The sequence below is a fragment of the Strix uralensis genome, chromosome 4, assembly GCF_047716275.1.
Source record: "Strix uralensis isolate ZFMK-TIS-50842 chromosome 4, bStrUra1, whole genome shotgun sequence".
Lineage (NCBI taxonomy): Eukaryota > Metazoa > Chordata > Aves > Strigiformes > Strigidae > Strix > Strix uralensis.
The window spans coordinates 123,249,513-123,270,454 of NC_133975.1; the positions used below are offsets into that span (position 1 = coordinate 123,249,513).

At 42.0% G+C, this 20,942-nt stretch overlaps 1 protein-coding gene across 1 annotated transcript in view; it reads left to right on the forward strand.

Moving 5' to 3' along the window:
* Positions 1-4,960: 4,960 nt before the first annotated feature.
* Positions 4,961-20,942, forward strand: part of ADSS1 (adenylosuccinate synthase 1) — a 30,892-nt gene continuing 14,910 nt past the window's right edge. Inside the window, exons 1-2 of the mRNA XM_074868956.1 lie at positions 4,961-5,208; positions 19,504-19,606. Of these exons, the coding sequence (XP_074725057.1) occupies positions 5,026-5,208; positions 19,504-19,606 (286 nt within the window). The 5' untranslated portion in view covers positions 4,961-5,025. The remainder of the gene's footprint in view (positions 5,209-19,503; positions 19,607-20,942) is intronic.

Here is a 20,942-nt window from a genome sequence, read left to right on the forward strand (position 1 = left end):
CTTTCCATGAACTCTGAGCTTTTTTTCATATAAGGCCTTGTCTTGGCTCATTGCTCTGTCTGTAAAGTTTCTCAGCTTTCTTATCTTTGAGTACCACAGGCGTCTGTTGGATTCTCTGCCCTCCCCGGGATGTACCCATCACAGTTGCAAAAATTATGTCCTTGCGTGTATTCTTGTCTGAGGCCCCTTACAGCAACTAGCACCAACTGCTTGCAGGCATCAGCTAACAGGCATCACATAACCAAAAAACAACCAGCCAAACAAAAGAACAGCAATAACATTACTCTGGCAGAATATCTGAGTTCCTACACTAATAGGTGTAGAGTACTGTAAAGAGAGAAAAAAATGCAAGAACGGCACTGCTAAATGCCATAAAAATAATAATAAATATAACTCTGGGATCCTCTCTGACTTTGAAATGTAGCTGTATACAGCTTCTCCTGCAGAGGAACAGCACCAGGAATATGTATTTCTTGCAGCAAAGGGTATTTTTATATTCTAGCTGTGTGGAGTTGACTCACAAGCTGTCAGTTTTGAGGAGAATTAGTGCGTGTGTGTGTGCGATGGAACTGAGTGACACCACTGCTACATTTTGCTGTCCTTGGTGCTCATGTGTTCAAATTGTAAAAACAACAATAAATGTCTGACAAATACTTATTCCAAAATGAGATGACACAATTTTTATTATTTAATGGACAAAATTATTTTGTTCCTAAGTGGCAAAAAGATCTGAAAGATTTGATGGAACAGTAAGGAAAGCTTTAGAGGAAATTTTGAATGAAAATAAAAGCCTAGAGGGGAATGAAACTGGGATAAAGTACAAAAGGGATGAGCTAAAGCAGAAACACATCACTCTGGCACCGGCTTCCTTTGCCATATATCAAGGTAGACAAAATGCAGTGGACATGGACTTCATTAAGACAATGTAGTGCGGAATTTGGGGTCAGTACAATTACAAAGGGGACTAAGGTATCAGGTAAAGAGAAGTTTAAGTCATTAACAAGAATTTCTGTTGCATAGTAGGAGCAGGCTGGCAGGAAATGATTGAGGAAATAGTAGACCAGTGCAGAAGTTTTTCAGATGAGGTCCATGAGCTGTCAGTGTGTGGCTGTGAAGAGAAACACGGCCAGTGCTGGCTGTTCCCATGTGAGGTGGAACAAGTTCAAGCTTAACTGGTCTGGGACGCTGGGCAGCTCTAGACTGGCTGGTACCAGGCCAAGAAGCCCAAGAGTCTGGCGTAAAGCATATGCTCAAGGAGTTGGGGCCAGACACTTGGTGTGTATTAGCCTACAGGAACCAAATGTCTTAAAAGACTTCACAGTAACCTTCCAGCCTTACGACTGAAATTATGGTCAAAATAAAAGTAAAGGTTAAAATTCTATAATGCAAACTTCTGAAACCAGAGCTGGAGGCTTGTCTTTCAGGCCACATTAGCTCGCACGCGGCACCTGGCTGTGCATATATACATGAAATGCCAAGTAGCTGCACTGTGCACGTGAAGTGCAGATGGCAGAAAGGCATAGCAGTATTTTGGTGTGTGAGATACCAGCAATGCAGTGAAGAAGTGTGGGAGAGGAGCTGACCTTCATCACGTATGTGAAACTTGACAAGTCCGGGAATGTCTTAGGTGAGATATTTCCAGCTGAAAGGAGAAGGCATTAATTCCCATGTAGAGGGTAGTAGGGAACTTGGTGTGGACCATGGTGTAGCTGCTCATATTCAAATAACATGAACCAAATTCAGAACAGGCAGGGCAGGCAGATGAGACTGACCAGTGAATTGAAAGCTTGTCTCTAGAGAAGAAGAGGAAAAGATCTTGTTTTTACCTCCCGAGCAAAACAAAGCCAGGGGCTGGATTTAATTCCTTCTATAAATATACACACAGGAAAGGGAGAGGAAGAAGTAAACTAAATGGCAATGTCAGCACAGAACATATGGCTATAAGTTGGCCAGAAGGCTAGAAATTAGTGAAGGTTTCTAACTAGAACAGCTCTAGAACAGTTATTCAGTAGGAACAGTGAGATGGTGTATGATTTTGTTGACTGCAGTAGCAGGGGAAACTAGGCTCAAACATCAGGAGCTCCCTTCCAGTTTTCTCTTCCATATTTATCACCTCCACTGATCGACGCCAAATACTCAGCTGGAGCACACAGAGTGTTAAATCTTCCCTACCTCCTTTTCCTAGAGGAAGTATTGCAAATGCTAAAAATGAAGTCGAGCAAATGTCTGCTCCGTTTGCCACCGTGCATGCTTACAAGGTGCTGGAGTCTGGAATATGTTCTATACTATTTCTATACATGCCCATACATAAATGCATACATGTATGTGTGCACAGGCATGGGTAGAGGCTTGTGTATATGGATACACGCACCCATACAGAGCCCACATAGGCCCATTTGAAATGGGCTGTACATCCTGCTGTATTTTCATTTCAAAGGAGCTCATTCAAGAATTCCAGTACTTTCTTTTCATTCTTACACCAGAGTACCGTGTTGTTTGAGTACCTTTCTGTATTTTGACCACCGCATACACGACGTGTTTGTGCGATCTCATGCATATCATGGCATCTCATCTGAGCCACAGTGTAAGAAAGAGGACGTGTCACTTGGAAAAGCTGAATTTCTGTCACTTGCTCACTTGGTAGGAATCACCCGCGTGCATTTGCCAGGAGGAGCGCGCAAGCAGCGGCTGGTGCAGTTCCCCCTGTCTGAAGCTGCAACCTGGTGTGTTCTGCTGGTGTTTTGCTTCTGTGCATGCGCCTGTGTGCAGGCATGTGTGTATATATGCCTCGTACAACACAGCTGCATGTGCCTCAGCCTAGTCGGTAAGCTTACACTTTCCAAGTTGCTTTTTTCAAGGACGTGGTGCCACTTGCCTGGAGCTAGAGGATGCGTGTTACAGAAAAAGTCAAGCCCAGCATACAGCTCATGCATGGGGAAGGGGTTATGGGTGGCAGGCACTGTCTGTTCGCCAGTCACACCAGGGAAAGCGTGAGCATAAGTCTGTCCCTGTGGCACAGCTCCACGCGCTTTGCTTGTTTATTTGTCTCACAGTGACAGTCCTGTGTTTTTTCAGGTCAGTGTGTGAGCCTATGTGTGGGTGTGCATGTGTGCCTCACCAAAACGGTCTCGGGTATCTCAGGCCACCAGGACAGGTTATGTATGTGCCTGTCAACAGGGCATGTGCCAGTTGAGTAACAACAGTCGTATGTATTTTAGGCTAGTGTGTGTGTCTGTCAAACTGCAAGTGCGCCTGCCCGTGTTTCTCAGGCCAGCGGGTGGATGTTTGCGTCTCATGACCCGTGTGTGCTGGAGTAGCTTGTGTGCCTGTCCTTCTCCCTCCGACTGTTAGATGCCATGGGGTGCTCTGAGTGTACCTGTGCCTGCATCAAGCTACTCTGCGCATGCAATTCTCTGCATGTGTGACAGCGACAGTCTCAAGTGCCTCAGAGCAACGTCTGTCTGGCAGTGACACAGGCCCGTGTTCCTCAGGCCAGTGCCTGTCTGTCTGGCAGCGACACAGGCTCACACTCTGTGTGCGTCTCACAGTGACACAGCCCCTGTGCCTAAGACCAGTGTGTGGGTCTGTCTCGTTGTGTCACTGTCACACACACCTCAGCACTGCTCATGTGTCTCACAGGGACAGTCACGCGCCTCAGGACACCACATGTCTATACGTCCCCGTGACACAGCCAGCCCCATGGGCCTCAGGCCGCCATGACAGCCACACACCCCAGACCCGTGTGTTGTGTGTCTCCATCACACAGCCACGTGCCTCAGCCCCATGTCAGAGTGACACAGCCGCACACCTCAGACCTTTGCGTGAGCGTGCCTTGCAGTGACACAGCCCCACGTGACCCAGCCCAATGTCTGTCTGTCTGTTCACCTGTGCCACAGGCCTGGCTGCCTCAGACAAGCACATAACCCACGTCCCTCTGAGCTGCCCCTGTCACACACATGCCTCAGGACTGCTGGTGCCTCCCAGTGCCACAGTCCCAGTGCCTCGGAGGTCGGTGTGTGCCTGGGAGGAGACTGCATGTGTGCATGAGGAAACTGTGAGGGTGTGGAGACGGTGGGGGTGTGTGCACCTGTGTGTGTGGAGACTGTGGGGGTGAGACTTAGTGTGTCAGTGAGGAGACTGTGAGGGTGTGGAGACAGGTGGGTGTGTGGGGGAGTGGGTGCGTGGAGACTGGGGGGTGCGTGTGCATGTGTGGAGACTGTGAGGAGATTGTGAGGCTGTAGAGATGGTGTGTGGGGGTGTGTGTAGGAGGGTGGTGTGCGTGTGTGTGGAGACTGGGGAGCTGTGTGAGACCATGCGTGTGTGTGAGGAGACTGTGAGGGTATGGAGACAGTGTCTGTGTGTGGGTGTGCGAGACTGTGTTTGTGCCTGTGTGAGGAGCCAGGGTGTGGAGAGAGGGGGGGTGTGTGTGCGTGGGTGTGTGGAGATTGTGGGGGTGTGCGAGACCGCGTGTGTCTGTGAGGAGACGGTGGGTGTGTGGAGACGGGTGGGGGGGCGTGTGTGGAGACTGTTTATGTGACTCTGTGTGTGTGAGGAGACTGTGAGCGTGTAGAGACGGTTTGTGTGTGTGACTCTGTGTGTGTGACTCTGTGTGTGTAAGGATACTGTGCGGGTATGGAGACGGGGCGGGGTGTCTGTGTGTGTCTCTGTGTGTGTCTCTGTGTGTCTGTGTGTGTGTCTGTGTCTGTGTGTGTCTGCGTCTGCGTGTGTCTCTGTGTCTGTGTGTGTGTGTGTGTGTGTCTCTGTGTGTGTGTGTGTGTGTATATATATATCTCTGTGTGTGTGTGTGTGTGTGTCTGTGTGTCTGTGTGTCTGTGTGACGGGCGGGGCAGCCGGCGCCTGACGTCAGCGCGCCGCGCGGGGGGGCGGGGCGGGGCGGGGCGGGCGGGGCGCGGCGCCGTTAAAGGCCGGCGGCGGGCGCGCTGCGCGGGCAGCGCGCGGGGGCTGGGCTCGGCGGGGTGAGCGAGGCAGCGTGAGGCCGCGGCTCCAGCCACCTTCCGACCCACCATGTCGGGCACCCGGGCGTCCAACGACCGCAGCGGCCACCCCGGCGGCGGGCTCAAGCGGGCGCGCAGCGAGCCGGGCGGTAACAAAGTGACGGTGGTGCTGGGGGCGCAGTGGGGGGACGAAGGCAAGGGCAAGGTGGTCGACCTGCTGGCCACCGAGTCGGACATTGTGTGCCGGTGCCAGGTGGGTGCCGGGCCGGGCCGGCTCTGCCCGTCGCTCCCCTCCGGCGCTTCCCCGCCCCGCGCTTCGTGCTCCCCTCGGCCCTCGCTTTACCCCGCGCTCCCCTCAGCCCGGCGCCCCCTTCCCTTGCGGGTCCGCTCCCTCTCCCGTGCTGCTCCCCCTCTGCTCCACCCCACCCCCCCCGCCGGCCCGCCTTGATCTTCTGCCGCTCCTCGCTGCCGTTCTTGGTCCCCTCCCCGCTCCTTATGCCGCCTCCCCGTCACCTCTTCCGCAGCGAGCGGCGGGGCGCGAATGTGCCCCGGCGGGCACCCATGTGCTCCCCCCCCTCCCCCCCAACCCTCCCCGGCTGCGCCTCGAAATGCCACTCGGAAAGAAAAAGCCCTGAACTATAAATATAAATAGCTGACCCTTCACGATAAGCGACACAAGATCCCGAGGTGCCGGCAGAAGCGGGGGGGGGGGGGGGGGCTGAGGCTGCCCGCTGCTGCCCGCGGAGGGCCGCGCTCCGGGCGCTTCCCGGCGCTGGGTTGTCTTGGGAAGCAAAGCCCCAGGGCCTGGGGTGGGGTCGGTTGCTCGCCAGGCTGTAAGGCTGCGGGTCAGGGGGTTGGTGTCTCCGGCCTTGGTGCTCTTCCGGGAAAAAAAAAAACCAACACATCACGTTACGAGCCGCCGTGAAGACTAGCTGTTAATAAACATCGTGAGTTTTGCAAAGTTTTGCTGCAGGGACATTTTTGGAAAGGCAGGTTGTGTTCCCTGTAAAACGCCTGGAAGTTTATTGCAAAAATATTTTGAAAGGGAGTGTGAATAAAATGGAAAAAACAAGTTATGTAAAAATACAAGATTTAAACTGTTTGATGAAAACAGGGAACATCTTACATGCCTTTGCTTATATGTATTTTTGAATCAAATATCATACAAGGATTCATAAAACCATCTATTTGCCCAGTATGAACCAAGTTAGACACAAAGGTGATCCCAAATAATAGTAATAACTTTTAAAAGAACTGTTTTCAAACATTAACTATGAACATATTTGGCCAATACAGCTGTTCAGTTGTCCCTGTATACTATGTGACAGCATTAATAAGTTGTCAGCTTAGTCCAGCTCAGTTGATACATACTATGAAATTTATTCTGCTTTCAAATGCTAGACAGCTATTGAAAAACTACAGATATCCTTGAATTTGAGATGATAAATCCAAGGACGTTTGTGTGGTTAAGAATATTATGTAAATAAATGTTGTCATGCAAGTTAAATATTTAGAAGGTGGAGGAATTATTTTCAGTGGGGACATTAAGCTCTCGAGATCTTGAATCACCTTGGGGAGAAGTTTCCCTGCAAAAGTTAGCTAATGAATATGTATTATCAGGACTGTAGCTACTTTTCCATGTTTATTTTCCCCTCCTCCTCCCCCATTAGTGTGTTGCTTGGAATTTAAACACAGGTCTCGTAAGTGCTTTGGTGAGAAAACAGAAAAAAGTTTTAGCTGAGGAGGGGCATTCCATATAGGCCCCAGTCAAACAGTGCTTTCTCATGGGTTTACTGTTACTACTGCAAGAAGTTATATTGGTTCTTTATAGACCTGCTTTTGAGGGATGTCCTGAGGCTGCTTTCAGGAGGGATTGATTTGCTGTCCATCCAGAGAAGTAATTTGCAAGCATGGCCCCAGGTGCAGCCTCGCAATACCCTTTGAAGGATATGGGACTCTTCTCCCCTGAGCATGCTGGAAGAGTTAGTGCGTTAACGGGCTGGATGGCTTAGATGGTTTAATGTGCTGCTGGGCACATCTAGATTGTCTTTCTGTAGCCTGGTGATGAGGCTGGGGTGGATGGAAGACAGGTGGATCTAGAAGAGCTCTGGACTCTTTTCAGAATAGTGTTTACTGGTACACGAGCGCACACACACCATGTGTATGAGACTACAATAGGATTACTAATACGCTGATTTAATGGAACTGTTTCAGGATTAGTTTAGGGAAGAATATAAAACATTTGGAAGAAAATAATGATTTACTTTTGAGTAGGACAAATGATACAACTTAAGTGAGGAGTGGGGTGTTTTTTTAATACTTTAGTGGGGGTTTTGTGCATTTGGCAATTTTGAGGATGCTTTTAAAAAATATGTCATTTTAATAATTTAATATTTCATACTTTCAAAGCCAATCATGCAAGTAGATAATGGTGTATGATTTTTTTTTTTGCCAGTTAGAACTCAGATGGGACTGTTAAAGTTTAGTAAAGATATGCACGTATCTAAGCATGTGAACAGTAGTGATGTGTGCTCTGTGTGATAATGGTAGGTCCCTGACTTACAGGTGTAATCAGTTTGAGAGGGACTTCATTAATGATGTCTACTGCTATGGAAAATGTCAGTGTTTGGACCAGAATCTTGCTTGCTTCACATTCTTTCTAGAAACTAAGAAAAACTTTAAGTGCAATAGCACTTGTGTACTAGAAGAGATTGCTTAAAAAACCACTGAATGTCTTGCTTATTAGAGACTTCAGAGAACATGTCAGAAAAGGTTCCATCAGGAATTTTTTGTGGTTTACAATATGGTGATTGACATTTCCTGATGTCCTGTCCACTCCATTTTCTGAGACATCGATGGAAATGGTGTTCAACAGTTTGTTTTAGTCCTCAGCAAAATGAAAGTAGGGAAAGCTAGAAAACAAATATCTGAAAGGGGGATGTTTATGTCTTTTAAAACAATGTCTCAGACTAATTCTTCATCACAGTAGGATACTCTTTGAGCTAACATTTAAAAAAAGGTGTGTTCTCCACCCCCACCCCCCCCAAATAGGAATTTAAATTCAGGGCCAAATTTGAGTTTGAAGAGCTTTCTCAAAATAGTTTCCTGATATTTCTATGAAAGGAAATAATTTTCATTAAATGTTTTCAAGTATTTTTAGTATGTTGATTTTGTGAGAAAACTCTGTGACAGTGAGATTGCTACAGAGGAAATGAAGTATTTCCTGGGACACAGGAAAGAAAAGCAAGCAGGCAAATGGGAATAGGAAGTTCTTCACAGGCACAAGGGAAACTTCAAAATATGTTAAATAAACAAAATTCTGCATTAAAACCCTGGCCTCTTTAATTTTCCCAAGCTTTCAGAATTTAATTTCACATGAATTGAAGAGTCTCAATTTGTTGATCATGGTGTTGATCATGGTGTTTGTCTTTCTCAGTACTTAGATTATACACTATCTAAATCCAAATGGATTAGGTATGCACCATAATTCACTTAATTTTTCACAGGAGCAACACTGAAATATTTGACGTAATTTAGATATGAAATCTTAGTTCACCTGAAGTAATTGACTTAATTTCACCTGTGTACTTGAAGCATTCCTTGTGAGGATGTTTCTTTAAAGGTAAAAGATCTCTGGGTATTCTTGTAGATGATGCTGAACAAAACTTTCCACAGGCTGCTTTCATTAAAATACCAGATATGGAGAGACAAGTACCCATATAAACAAGCAGAAAAAGTATTTCTAAATAATAACAACAGGCAGTTTAGGGCTGTTAAGGAACTGAGTAGGTTTATCTAAATTCAGTTTATTAATGGAGAAGATAAAGGACATTTTTCCTCTTCATTGCTCTTTCAGCAAGCAAAGGCATTCCAAACCAGAACGATGGAGGCTAGTATTTTTTTCTTATTGTGGTCTCCTGGAGTATAGAACAGTCACATTATGCTGCGCAATACTTTTAATCCCCAGTGCATTTTCAGGGAAGGGTACAATCGAAGAGTTCAACTGCAAATGTTTCATTTTGAGGTTTCCTTTAAAAACAGGTTTTGTGCATTTGTTTAAAGCTTTTAACTGATAGAATATCAGAGATAAAGTGGGAAGTTCACTTTTTACCTAGCCTTTTAGCATGTTGTTATAGAAAAGAAGTCTTAATGTAAGTTTAAGCAATTTGGGTACATATAACACACTAATGAAGAGAGGTTTGGCCTTGTTCCAAATGTGGCTTCAGAACATGTTTTTTTCAGTGGCAGCTCTCATTCCAGCTGTACATTTCTCACATCACCTCATATGTTCTTGTGTGGCTACCTTCAAAGCTAGAGCTTGTGGCTGGTTTTACCTACCTGGGTTTTAATTAGATAATTTCTCAGGTCTGGTTTGGAGCATGAAAAAACAAATTGTCAGCTGTCACAACTGCTGAGGTGATGTGCCTGCAGAGGCACCACTTAAACTAGATCTGTTCTCAAGAAGTTGTATATAGAGCTGCTGTAGTAAGTTCAGAGTTAACTGAGGACAGCTGGTGGTCACACAGTTCTAGTCTTTTCCTTAAGCTCAGGCTATGTAAGATACACTTGTAATAACTTTTCACTGAACGTGTTTACTGTGTACAGTTCTGTATGGGTGTGAATGGAAAAGGAAATAGCGTGCATCGTCATATATGGCAGAGAAGTACCGTTTGTCTTTGCCAATAATGGTAAATTACTCATGAGACACTTCCTCTTTTATAATTTAGGTGCGTGCCAAGAATGTCTTAAGAATTCCTGTTGTAACGGAGAGTAAACAATTCTGCATTTCCTCATGAAGTTTCCTTGTGCAATAAATTGTTTTTCAACAAAACATCCAAAAGCACTGTAGGAAAGTGCCTCATAAACAATTTGGTAAAACGTTTGAAGGGAAGCTCAATGTGAAAGATACAAAAAATGTTATGAGTAGATTAGTAGAGCCCCTGTGATAATAATTGTTACCTGCAGTGGCTTTGATCTTGGTTACTGAATAGATTGGTAAAACAGTTGCAGCACAATGCATGTCTTTCCTTCACTTCATACCAAAACCAGTGACAGTGATTCAGCAGTAGTGACTAGTCCAGGGCAGTTTTTAAGTTTTTTTTCAAGCCTTCATTTAGCACTGCTGTTCCAGTGTTGCCCATGCTGATGCTGAATGTGTCAGACCTATGATGTTTCTAGCGTCTGGAAGTCTGGAAACAATCTGTCTGATGTTATCAGCATTCCCTTAAGAACTGGCATTGAAGAAACAACACCAAATTGTAAAAAAGCAATTGCAATAAGAAGAGCTGTTATTAGATTTGTTGAGCTTCTCATATTAATGTGCTTTTTGCTAGATACACAGTCACTTTTTAAGACATTTCCTCTATCCAAGTCAGTATGCTTTCAAGTTAGGAATGGCTTTAAAAAAGGGATCATCTGATCTTTCGAGACAGATGTACAGAAATTATAGTGGATATTAATACTGTAGAAAAGCTAAGGAGGTTCAAAAAGGTAACAGAAAACCTTGCTGTTAAGGTCTTTTGGGGTTGAGTAGTTCTCAGTCATTTGGACCAAGTCATACACCAAGGATGTTAAGTGACTAGTTTTCCCAATTTAGTGGATGTTTACAAATGAGATTGAGAGGGATTGACCAGTAAGAAAAGTCTAGCAACATTTTGGGTTTGAGATACCATTGTAACATTAGAGAACAGTCTAGGAAAGGGTGAAGGGATGTGCCCAACAGTTAACAATACAAATAAATGTTGCATATAACTGACAGTTTCCTTATTTCCTTGTTCTAGTATTTTAATGAATGCAAAGTAAATGCCATATATATTAGAAATGGTACTTTGAGGAATGCCAAAGAATATTCTGTGGGAGAGCGATCGAATAATAAAAACCAAACGTGGCAGAAATGCCAGACGAGAAGTTTTTCTCAGTGGTTTAGGTGCGAGATCGGACAGTTTCCTTTGTTCCTGTGTTGTGCTGCTGACGTGGCAGGGCAAAGCAGCCACACGTTGTTGTGACTGTCCCTATTGATAATGGGCTGCTGGAACTGTTTGCAATGGGGATTAAATTAGGACAGTTTTATGTGATGCTTACGTGGAGTTAGAGGGGGTTGCTGGCTACTGTTTTTCTCTGTGTGTATCTATCATGTGTTGCTCTCCTTTCAGTGAGATTTAACCCTGATATTTAGTGTAATTTTTCCCTACAGGATAAAGTAGTATGTAAAGACTTTAATCTTCTAATGATTTAGTGCTTGATGATCTTCAGTGAAGAGATTGATGACCTTGGAGTTGTGAGCGTGCAGTGACTGCAGGACTGTCAGTTTTGATTTCTCTAATGTTTGGGAAGGCTGATAATCCCATTTGCACGTACATGTACCTTCATACAGGCATATTTCTTTCTAAGTAATTATTTGCAAGATTCCCTGCAAAAAAGCAAGTAGGTTTTGTTTTGCTATTCAACACAGGAGAGGGTTCATTAAGTGCGAGTGGTTTCCTTAGCTACAATAAAGAAGTCCACCCTTTCAAAATTGAAACTTTTTTCATAGAAATCTGTCACTGGTTATTTTATCCCAATTTTATTTTTTGTTTTGCTTGTACATGCTTGCATGCTACACTGTATCATTTTAGGCTTTAGAACAGCATGGCGACATTGCTATTTTAAACTAGCCTCTCCTTTGGGCATCAGCGAGATCATCTCAGGACCACCAGGATTATAAATACTGTATGAGAAGGTCAGGTTTAAAGTTTCCAAATCTCCATAAGAAAGCAAGCTTAATTCTGAATCCCTTCTATAAAGCCTGATGAATTTATTATCCTCTAGAAGCATCAAAAGAAAGCAGCTGAAAATTAAGCTGAAATGACATCTGTTCTATTTCATTCCTGTTGTAACTCACTAGCTGTTGTTAACTTGTTTACAGATATAAGAAAAGTTATGTTCATATCCTTGGATCATATTACTTCCCACAGGGACATGACTACACTTCTTCAGAAGAGAGGACTAAAGATGAGCAGACATGCCTAGGTTTTTCATGTTTGATTTCCCTTGTTTTAGGATTCTGCTAACATTAGTCAGAATGCTTTTCCTAGTACAGCATTTTCTATCAGTATACATTGAATTTATTATTTTCTTTACATCAGCAGCAGTTCAGTGTGTGTTCTGTTGTAATGGTCTGTCATAGTCGATTGTTTTTGTGGTTTGACAAAACTTTGAATTCAGTTTGAGAGAAAATAACTAGAGTTTTAAGTGTCTAGTTTGCCTACACTGACTGCTGTTTAAAACCTGAGCTGAATTAGACTTTGCTTTTCCATTTGCATTTTTCAGATACTTAGGAAGACCAAGGTATCCCTATAAATTAGGGTCACTTTTCATTTGTAGCAAAGGAAAAATACTACACTATTAGTGCAAAGTACGATATAAGCTTCAGGTTTTTTGTGCTACAGATTTTATATATTTCTTTAAAAGGTCAAGAGTTTTGCTCAGTTCTTCTCAAGACTGTGTTTATAATCATAACAATTATCTCATTAGGCTTTAGAAGGTCTCCTTCCATGGGAATTCAGGAGTTTTTGAAGAGATCATTTTTAATTGGGAGGGTGGGATCCTGTGGCTTTTGTTCATTCTATGAGACTGAGAAGGGATGCAGCAGGAACACATTTGAACAGATGCGGGAATGAGATGTAGCAGTTCTGTGCAGAGTTGTTCTTACTTGAAACTGTTATTGCAAACATTCTGTGGAAAGAAGAGCAAGGCAAACTAGTTTCAGTTGATGGTGATTGGTGTCAGGAGATACATACTTGCAGCTCACTTCAGCTCTTTGTCACCACCATAGCTTTAAAAATCACTGCTCCCTCAGTTCTTCTGGTCTAAGTATACTTCTGATTATTCCCTAACCCAACTCTTTCCAATGGCTTGGGTTTAAAAAAAAAAACGGTTACGATCCACTTCTTGGAACTGAGTTGGGGTGAGTTGGGTGCTATCAGGAAATAGTTTAACTGGAAAAATTAGCAAGAAAAACACTCCAGTAAAGGAAACTGTAACAAGCACCTCTGGCAGTAACCTCCCAACCGGAATATACAGCACTTTCAGTCGTCTGACAAAAGCTTTCACACACAGGTGATTCTGTGACATTATGTCTGAGGGTCTTGTGTTCAAAGCACATAATGCCTTGCATTAGTCTGTGTTGGATTTTTTTTGAAACCAGTGATGTTCTAAACTCATTTGCAGTGGTGCAAATCAAGAGAAATACCACGAAAGGCAATGGATTTATATTATTATAAAGTTCATGTCAAAGCCAGTTACGCTGGTAATGCTTATTAGCTACATTTATTCAAGTTAGTTCCAGGCAGTTGCTAATGTAAGGTAGAAATAGCCATTGTTAATTAAATTGTAAAGAGAGAGAAGAAACAATTTCTGTAACAGTGCTGCTTCTTGTTTATTCAGAATCGCATAGGAAATGTTATACATGGAAGAAAATTACTCAATGCAGATAAGAAAACTGAAGTATTTTATAGTCTATTTCATAGTATGACGAAAGGTATTTGGCTTGCAGATGCAGCTGAATTTCAGAAAATGTTTTTTTATCAGTGGATGGAATTAGTAGAGCTGGGACACTTAAAATGAAAACAGATAGGAATCATAGCATTTGTTTTCAGATGCAGACTTCCCAGACTGCTGGTTTGTAGCTGGTATTCCAATTCATAGATTATAATACCAGAGGGGATCATCTTGTAATCTTGTCCGAGTACCAAGGACACAGTATTCTAGTAGCAGTTGCACCACTGCCAAAAGGAGAGGTAATACAATCTCAACTCCTACTTGATATTCCCATTTATCCATGTGAAGTTTGCCTTAGGCATATCACCCAGTACTGAAACTGTGTTCAAACACCTCCACATGCTTCCTAGCATAGATATCTCCCATCCAAAGTTTGGCCTACCTTTTTGTTTCTAATTTATTCTAAACCTGGTCATGACATTTTATACATTCACTGCATATATCAGTTGGCTCAGGAGCTCAGACTGCTGTGTACTGCTGGTACCATTCAAATGATAGTTGTGTCAGCTGCAGATCTTCAATAATGAGTTTCTATTTTTTCCCTATTGCATTGATTAACATTGCTAACTGGAAGAGGGTGAGAACTGATCACTGTGGGACCCATCAGAAACATACCTGGTTTGTGTTCATCCTCTAGATATAAATTGTCATCAGGTTTTAAGGCATTTTGTATGTGCTCTGACTTTTCACATCAATCTAGCTAAATCAGGTTATGTTTGGGTATTGTAGGGAGCACTGAGCAAATGAAAGATGTGCTCTGAACAGTGGAAACCAGCAGAGCATCTGGAAGCATTCCTCCCACAAATGCAGAATGCAGTCTCCTGCATATTACCTGGCTGGCAAGACCAGTCAGAAACACATCTGATCATCAGGACACATTGCATTCCTATTCAGACATAAGGCTAGCTGAGACGAAAGAGTTCCTGCTGAACAGTCTCACTGCTGCTCTGAATAGAAATTCAGTTTCTACCTTGGGATGTTTCGACTGCAGAGAATAAAGAGATGATTTTTAAAACAATACAGAACAAAGCACTAGCCTCTAAATGGCTGAGCGCTTTGAACGGTGGATTTGTTTCTTCATCTTTATTGTAAGTTATAAAAAGATAAAGATTGTGTTCTCCTCTGCCAACTGTTCATAGTAATTATTAATTCCCTGGAAGATAGTGTTTTTACCAGCATACAGTTGTTAATGCTAGTAAGATGTAATAGCTTCTCGATTTAGTGTATTGATGCAGTTCTTGTGTTCACAAACTATAGAATAGTAAGGTACATCACTTCGGTGCAAGAACCCAATATTGCAAGTAGAGCACAAAAAGCTTTGAAATACATTTTCTTGTTAAATAAACTAATGTACTGAAAAAAACATTAGTATGTTTTATGAGGTAGCTTAAGTTCCTGTAGCTCTTTCTGCTACTGGGACAATATGTATCTTTACACTTTGATTATTAGAAGTCTGAAAATAAAGATTAAAATCTTCCAGAAAAAATTCCATTTTTATCTGAGTTCAACTTAAACATTCTTTAAAAATAATTTTTTAACTACCCCAAGCCTCATCATATAGAATTACTCTGCTCTGAAAATGATGCCTAGTATGTTTCTTTTTGTTTAACTCTTGAAAACAGCAGCTCTTTCTATTAACTTAGAGTCGGTTTTCCAACCTGGAATGACAGGCATTTTAGGTTGTTGAATTTAAACCACATTGCTGGTGTCTGATGGATTTTAGAAGAAAGGAGGCATAGCTTGCAGCATCACAAGGTAATAGAGCATTCCTTAGGCAAAATGTATTTGAATTATACATATTTAATGCTGTTAGTAGAGCCTGCAACTTCTAGCACTTTCAAAGGTAATAAAAACTGATTTGTTAAGCAAAGTGGGTACTCTCAAAAGCCTGAATAGTAACTTTCCCCTGCAGGCTATGCATGACTTCAGTGGAAGTTATTTTTATTTAGATGCCTGATTTAAATGTGAAGAACTCTAACACCTACCAAATACTGTTAGAAACAAGCATTTATCTGCTCTGAAACTTTAATATAGCTGATACAAAGAACAACAACCATGGCTGCACAGTCAGAAAGTATTGCTGTATCTAGGCAGTGCCTCAAAGGAAGGGTTTTGTGTGCTCTCTGGAGATGAACTTCCTAAATAATACTTAGGTCTTTTTATTACTATATTAAGATATCTATCCTGTTGTCTTTGGTATGCTTAATACTTTCTAGTTCCCTAGTCCCACTTCATTGCTGTGGTTTGCTGTAATTGATAGCCCAAATCACCTGCACCTGGTAGGTTTCCTGCATTTGATACAGTTTTACTAGAGTCACTGGGGATTAAAGTGGCCTAACAGAAGGGACACAAGTGCTACTGAACATGTCTGAATCAGTGCAGGAGCAGTAAGGAGGGTTTCAGATTGAAGTGGATGCAAATGTTCAAGACACTGCTGTCATCCCAGTTGTAGCCTTTTGGAGCTTCAGCAGCTTCCCTAATGGTTCCATCTTGGGAACAGAACCTCCCACATGGGAGCAATTTAATGGGAATGCCCAGGCTTCCCAGATTTGGAAGCAAATGCTAATTGTTATTTCTGGTCATACTGTTGTTTTGCAACACAGAGGATGCCACAGTGGCACTGGTGATTAATCTGTCTGAAGTTGTTGCCTTAACATTCCCTTTGTTGGAGAAGTTTTTGAAGAACCACAAAAGAAGGCAGATACCATCTCTAGAGACCTAGGAAATGATGAAAGATAAATAAAATTTAGGTGAGATCAGTGGTGCTCAGCAGAGATTGAGCTGGGTCTGGATGTTAAATGGAAGCTCATTATGCAGATTTGCATTTGAAGCAAGGGCCAAGCAGAGACACCAAAGGTCTCTTGGTCCAAGTGGAAGCATTCTGACTGTCCAGAGAATGCTGTCACTAGGTGTGTTAGTGTGACACCAATTTAATGAAATACTATTTGAGGAACAGAAGGGAGCTTACATGGTTGCAGTATACTAGGTAATTCTCTGCACCTTCAATCCTGTAATCTTCAAATTAAGCCCATGCAAGCTTTTAGGTTCCCCTTATACTTTGTTAACGAAAGACATGGCTCATACAGATCCTATATTGACTCTCAGAGCTCAAGCAAAGCTGACAATATGCTGTTAGAATATCTATGAAACTGAACATGAGAATGAGATGACCAGATAATAAACAGCAAGTATCTAATCAGACCAGTGGTATATTTTGCAAGTTTGGTCATGTCTGTTGGGCAATTCAATGCTCTGCTACTATTTTAATTATATTTGTAAAAATGTAATTGAGCTGTAAAAATATACTCAGGAAACGCAGACCAACATGAGCAGTGCATGCTCTCAACACTAGCTTTAAATTAGAGAAATGCTGTTTTATAAGGTCTGTCACTGAATTCTTGATTTATATTATCTGTCCAGAGGGACTGAAAGTGGATTCAGAGATTTTGGAAATTAAAGGATGTATCATATCTGGTGATGTTTCTGTGCTTCAGTATTTTTTTAATGTATGCCAGCTTTCACAGCTGATTAATGTTTCTTTTTAAGCATTTGCTAAAGGAGACAGCATTTGTCTGGGTATCAGTTGTTCAGGAAGATTTCTGAAAGCATAAACTATCTTTCATAAACAATCTAATACTGGTTTGCCCCACCTTTTAAAATTTTAGGATACAAGAAACACTTCTGACTATAATTTAGGAGTGCTGTTATCCCAAACTGTGAGTCCTTAAGCCTGATTTCATTTGTTCATGTTGATTAAGAAAAGCAGAATATAATTACAGCATTAGTGATAACAAATACTTTTGAAGGAGCCTGGTTCCCTATTTTCTCAGGAAATGTGAAAGTTATTGTTTGTAGGGGAGATTAAATCAGTGTTAAATGATTGAGTTTATTCCATCTTGCCATCGTCTATAGGCAAGCAGAAGAGGAAAGCTGATTGTCTCAGAAGTTACTGGCCTCTTTCTCAAGCCCAATAGTGCTATAATAAAATAAACTTGTGTTTCAACCAGTCCAATCCATCCAGTCTGAGACCTCTTAAATATGTAAAGGAATATCCTGAATTATTTATTAGCCTGTTGGATCCAGGTTCCTACAACTGGCTGCTTATATCTGGGAGGCAAGCTAAATACCCAGGACTGTTCTGCTTTCTTCAGGATTCTCTGGACAAGTTATAACTCTGCATTAGCAAGACACTCGGGAGTCCTTTTCAGCTCAAAGATGAGCTACCCAAATGAGCTAAATCAAATGAAATTTGTGCATGCCCCAGTTCTTCAGTTACAGCTGCTCAGCTCTCCCTAAGCAGGTTATGTTTAAACTTCATAGTTGAGCTCACATCTTCCAAAACATGAGAATTACTTTTGTCACATTTAAAGGCATATTTCTTAATGTTTTCCTCCATCCCACTGCTTTAAAAAACTTGATTTTTTTTTTTAACCTGTACCTTTTTTTTTCTTAATGTTGTGTTTCAGCATATATCCACATTTTGAAAGGAATGTTAGTTGCCATTTTCCTGTGTATTACATGCAAACAAATGGTGAAATGAGTAAATTAAACTCTGGAAGAACATGTGTTATATTATTAATTTTTATAAATGACTGTCCTTTCTCAGAGTTTTCATACAACAACTCCACTTACTATTTGCAGATTACCAGTGACAGTTTTCCTTCCAGTAGTTGCACTCACTCTAGTCACTTCTACATCATTCAGACCTCATATCAAATCCACAAAGATTTGTAATAATTTTGGAAAATGGAAGGCCTGTAGCACCAGAGCAGACAAGTAGTCAGACTTCCCAGCCTTGTAGGAAAAAAAGTTACATCATGACAGAACAGCAACAAACATTAAGCCTTCAGTTTTTAAAATTCCTTACTGTTTCTCTTCAGATCAACTTGTGACCTTGATTTACTCACCTCTTCCCAAGTATGTGTTGTCTCATCATTAGCTTTTAAAACTGTTTGTGAAAAATAAGTTTATTGAGGAAAATAGCAGTTTTTTCAGGTTTCGTAGATGGTTGTGTAAGGTATGAATTGTAGCAGACTCTATAAAGTGGTGGTGGTGTTAACTGGGAAGATCATCCCTTGAGAGGGAGATTCTGTGAAGCTGCAAAGACTGCACGTGCTCCCAACGTTGTACAGACCTTCCATCTTGAACACCTAGAGAAGTAGTAGCTGTTTATGGATGGGCAGGCAGGAAGAGTTTCCATTCAAAAGGAAATATTGGGCATTGTAGGCTTAAACCCGACGAAATGACCATGCACAGAGGATGCTCAAAAAGGATAGGCTTGTGTAGGCATGTCAGACGGGGCTCTGTGGGTGGTAGTTCAATCCAGTTTTATTCACAGAAAGCTTCAGTTCTTTTTTAGCTTCTGCCACCGCCCCTTGTGATGGTTTAGCCCCTGCCGGGGTCTGAGACCACACGGCCGCTGCCCCTCCCCCACAAAGGGAGTGAAATACAAAGCCCCAAAACTGAGATAAGGACAGGTTTAATACAGCAGTGCAACAGCAACACAACAAACAATAACAATAAGAATAATAGTAATAGTGATAACAATGAACAGAGCAAAATATATACCGACACAGCAGTGAGAGAACTGGCTGCGCCAACCCACGCGATCACCGATTCTTCCCGTGCTCTTGCCAGGATGTGACCTCAGCATGGCATATGAATAACCTGGCTAGAGCTTCCCCCCCACTGCTGGGGAAACTTAACCCTATCCTGGCTAAACCAGGACACTCCTGCATTTACCTTTGCTCTGCCCCAGTCCTGCCTTAACTCTGTGGTATCATTCTGCTTTGCAATTCTACACAGTCCTGCTGCAATCCTTCAGTCCCCCAATTGTCTTGTCTGGCCCTTTTTACAATAATACAGCATCTCAAGAAACTGTAAGGTGGAGAAAGCGGTGACTTAAGACATGAATGTATAAATAAAAAAAGATGATCTTGTCAAATCATCTGCTGAGAGATTAGGATGGTGGTATAAGACCATTAATCTTCAGTGTTTCTTTCTGTTGCAGGGTGGGAATAACGCAGGCCATACGGTGGTTGTTGATGGGAAAGAATATGATTTTCACCTATTTCCTAGTGGCATTATTAATCCAAAGGCAATTTCTTTTATTGGTAAGACAATTTTGGAACTTATTAAATAAAATAACATTACATGGAGGGTAGCTGCAACTATATTTTATAGTAGCAAGCAAAGAAAAACATACAGGTGACTGTCAGTCGAATTTGCTTTAGCTTTACCTGTTCTGAGTTTTATTTCACTCCTATTTTAACATCAAGAGTTATTCTACTTTCAGTAGCAGTTTAGTTTCTACTACTAGGAAATTGAAAGTAAGAACCCCCTCTTTCTATCATGTTGGTCTTTCTTATACTTTATGGTACAAGTTTGGATCCCACCCTCTACTTGTACACTTCTTTTATAGTTTCAGAAATATATATGCTCTTCTTGAGGACATAAACCCCAGCACTTAAATTATATTATTTATTTAATCTATCTCAGGCATCTCTTTACTGAGTTTTCAGAAATAGGCCCCAGAATATAGGGGTCTGCTTGGAAGGTTATCATCCAGCCTCCTTTTTGTTCACATTACCAGCTGTTCAAGGTGATGTAAAGATATTCGATGCAGATGGCATCCTAAAAAAGTTTGCATTGCTTATTGGACATTAAGCTCGTATTTAAGTGGTAGGCAAATTTAAGCCTTTTACTTGTCCAAAATTATTATTCTTTCTGACAGGAAGAAATGCTTACAGAATGTGCAAGAAATGAGTGTAAGTTTTAGTGAGTCATGGAGTTTCAGTTTTGTTCCATTTGATAATTTCTGAATGGATGATTGAAATAATGAAACATTTTTTTCTCTACTAAATATGGTGGATTATCTGGTTTTCCAATTCACTCCCTTGTTAGTTAGTAAAGACTATAACTTAAGTTATCCTAAATTTAGGTTGAGACAGGCTCTTGCATAGATTTCTGATGTTCCCAAGAAGGAAGCAGCAGCTGTTTCCAGCCCACTACATCACTAATCCTCCACGTCCCATCAGTAATGCTCTGTATTGCTTGTAGATTCTATATTGTAGCTCAAAAGCAGGGAGGAGGCATTGCTAATGTATTATAGCACTAGTTTGAGCTGAGTTTAAAACATATATGTGAATATTGAAGAAAATTTAAATATTGTCACACAGGCTTGTCAGTGTTGTAAGGCCGTGGACTTCTTTGAGCTTTTAGCAGTGAACAATTGAGGCTGAAGTCGTGGTACAAAGTCCGCCACAAACAAAGACAAGAATCCGCTTACCTCAGCTGGCTTCGGAGCAGGCCTAGCATTCACATCTGAAACAAGCAAGCTCTGGTTTTTCTGATTTTTGCAGGCTTGTAGCTGCTTAACCAAAATCAGCATTTATCCAAAAAGTTCTCCAGATCACTTTGTGAGAAATGTGAGAAACTTAGTCTTACTTT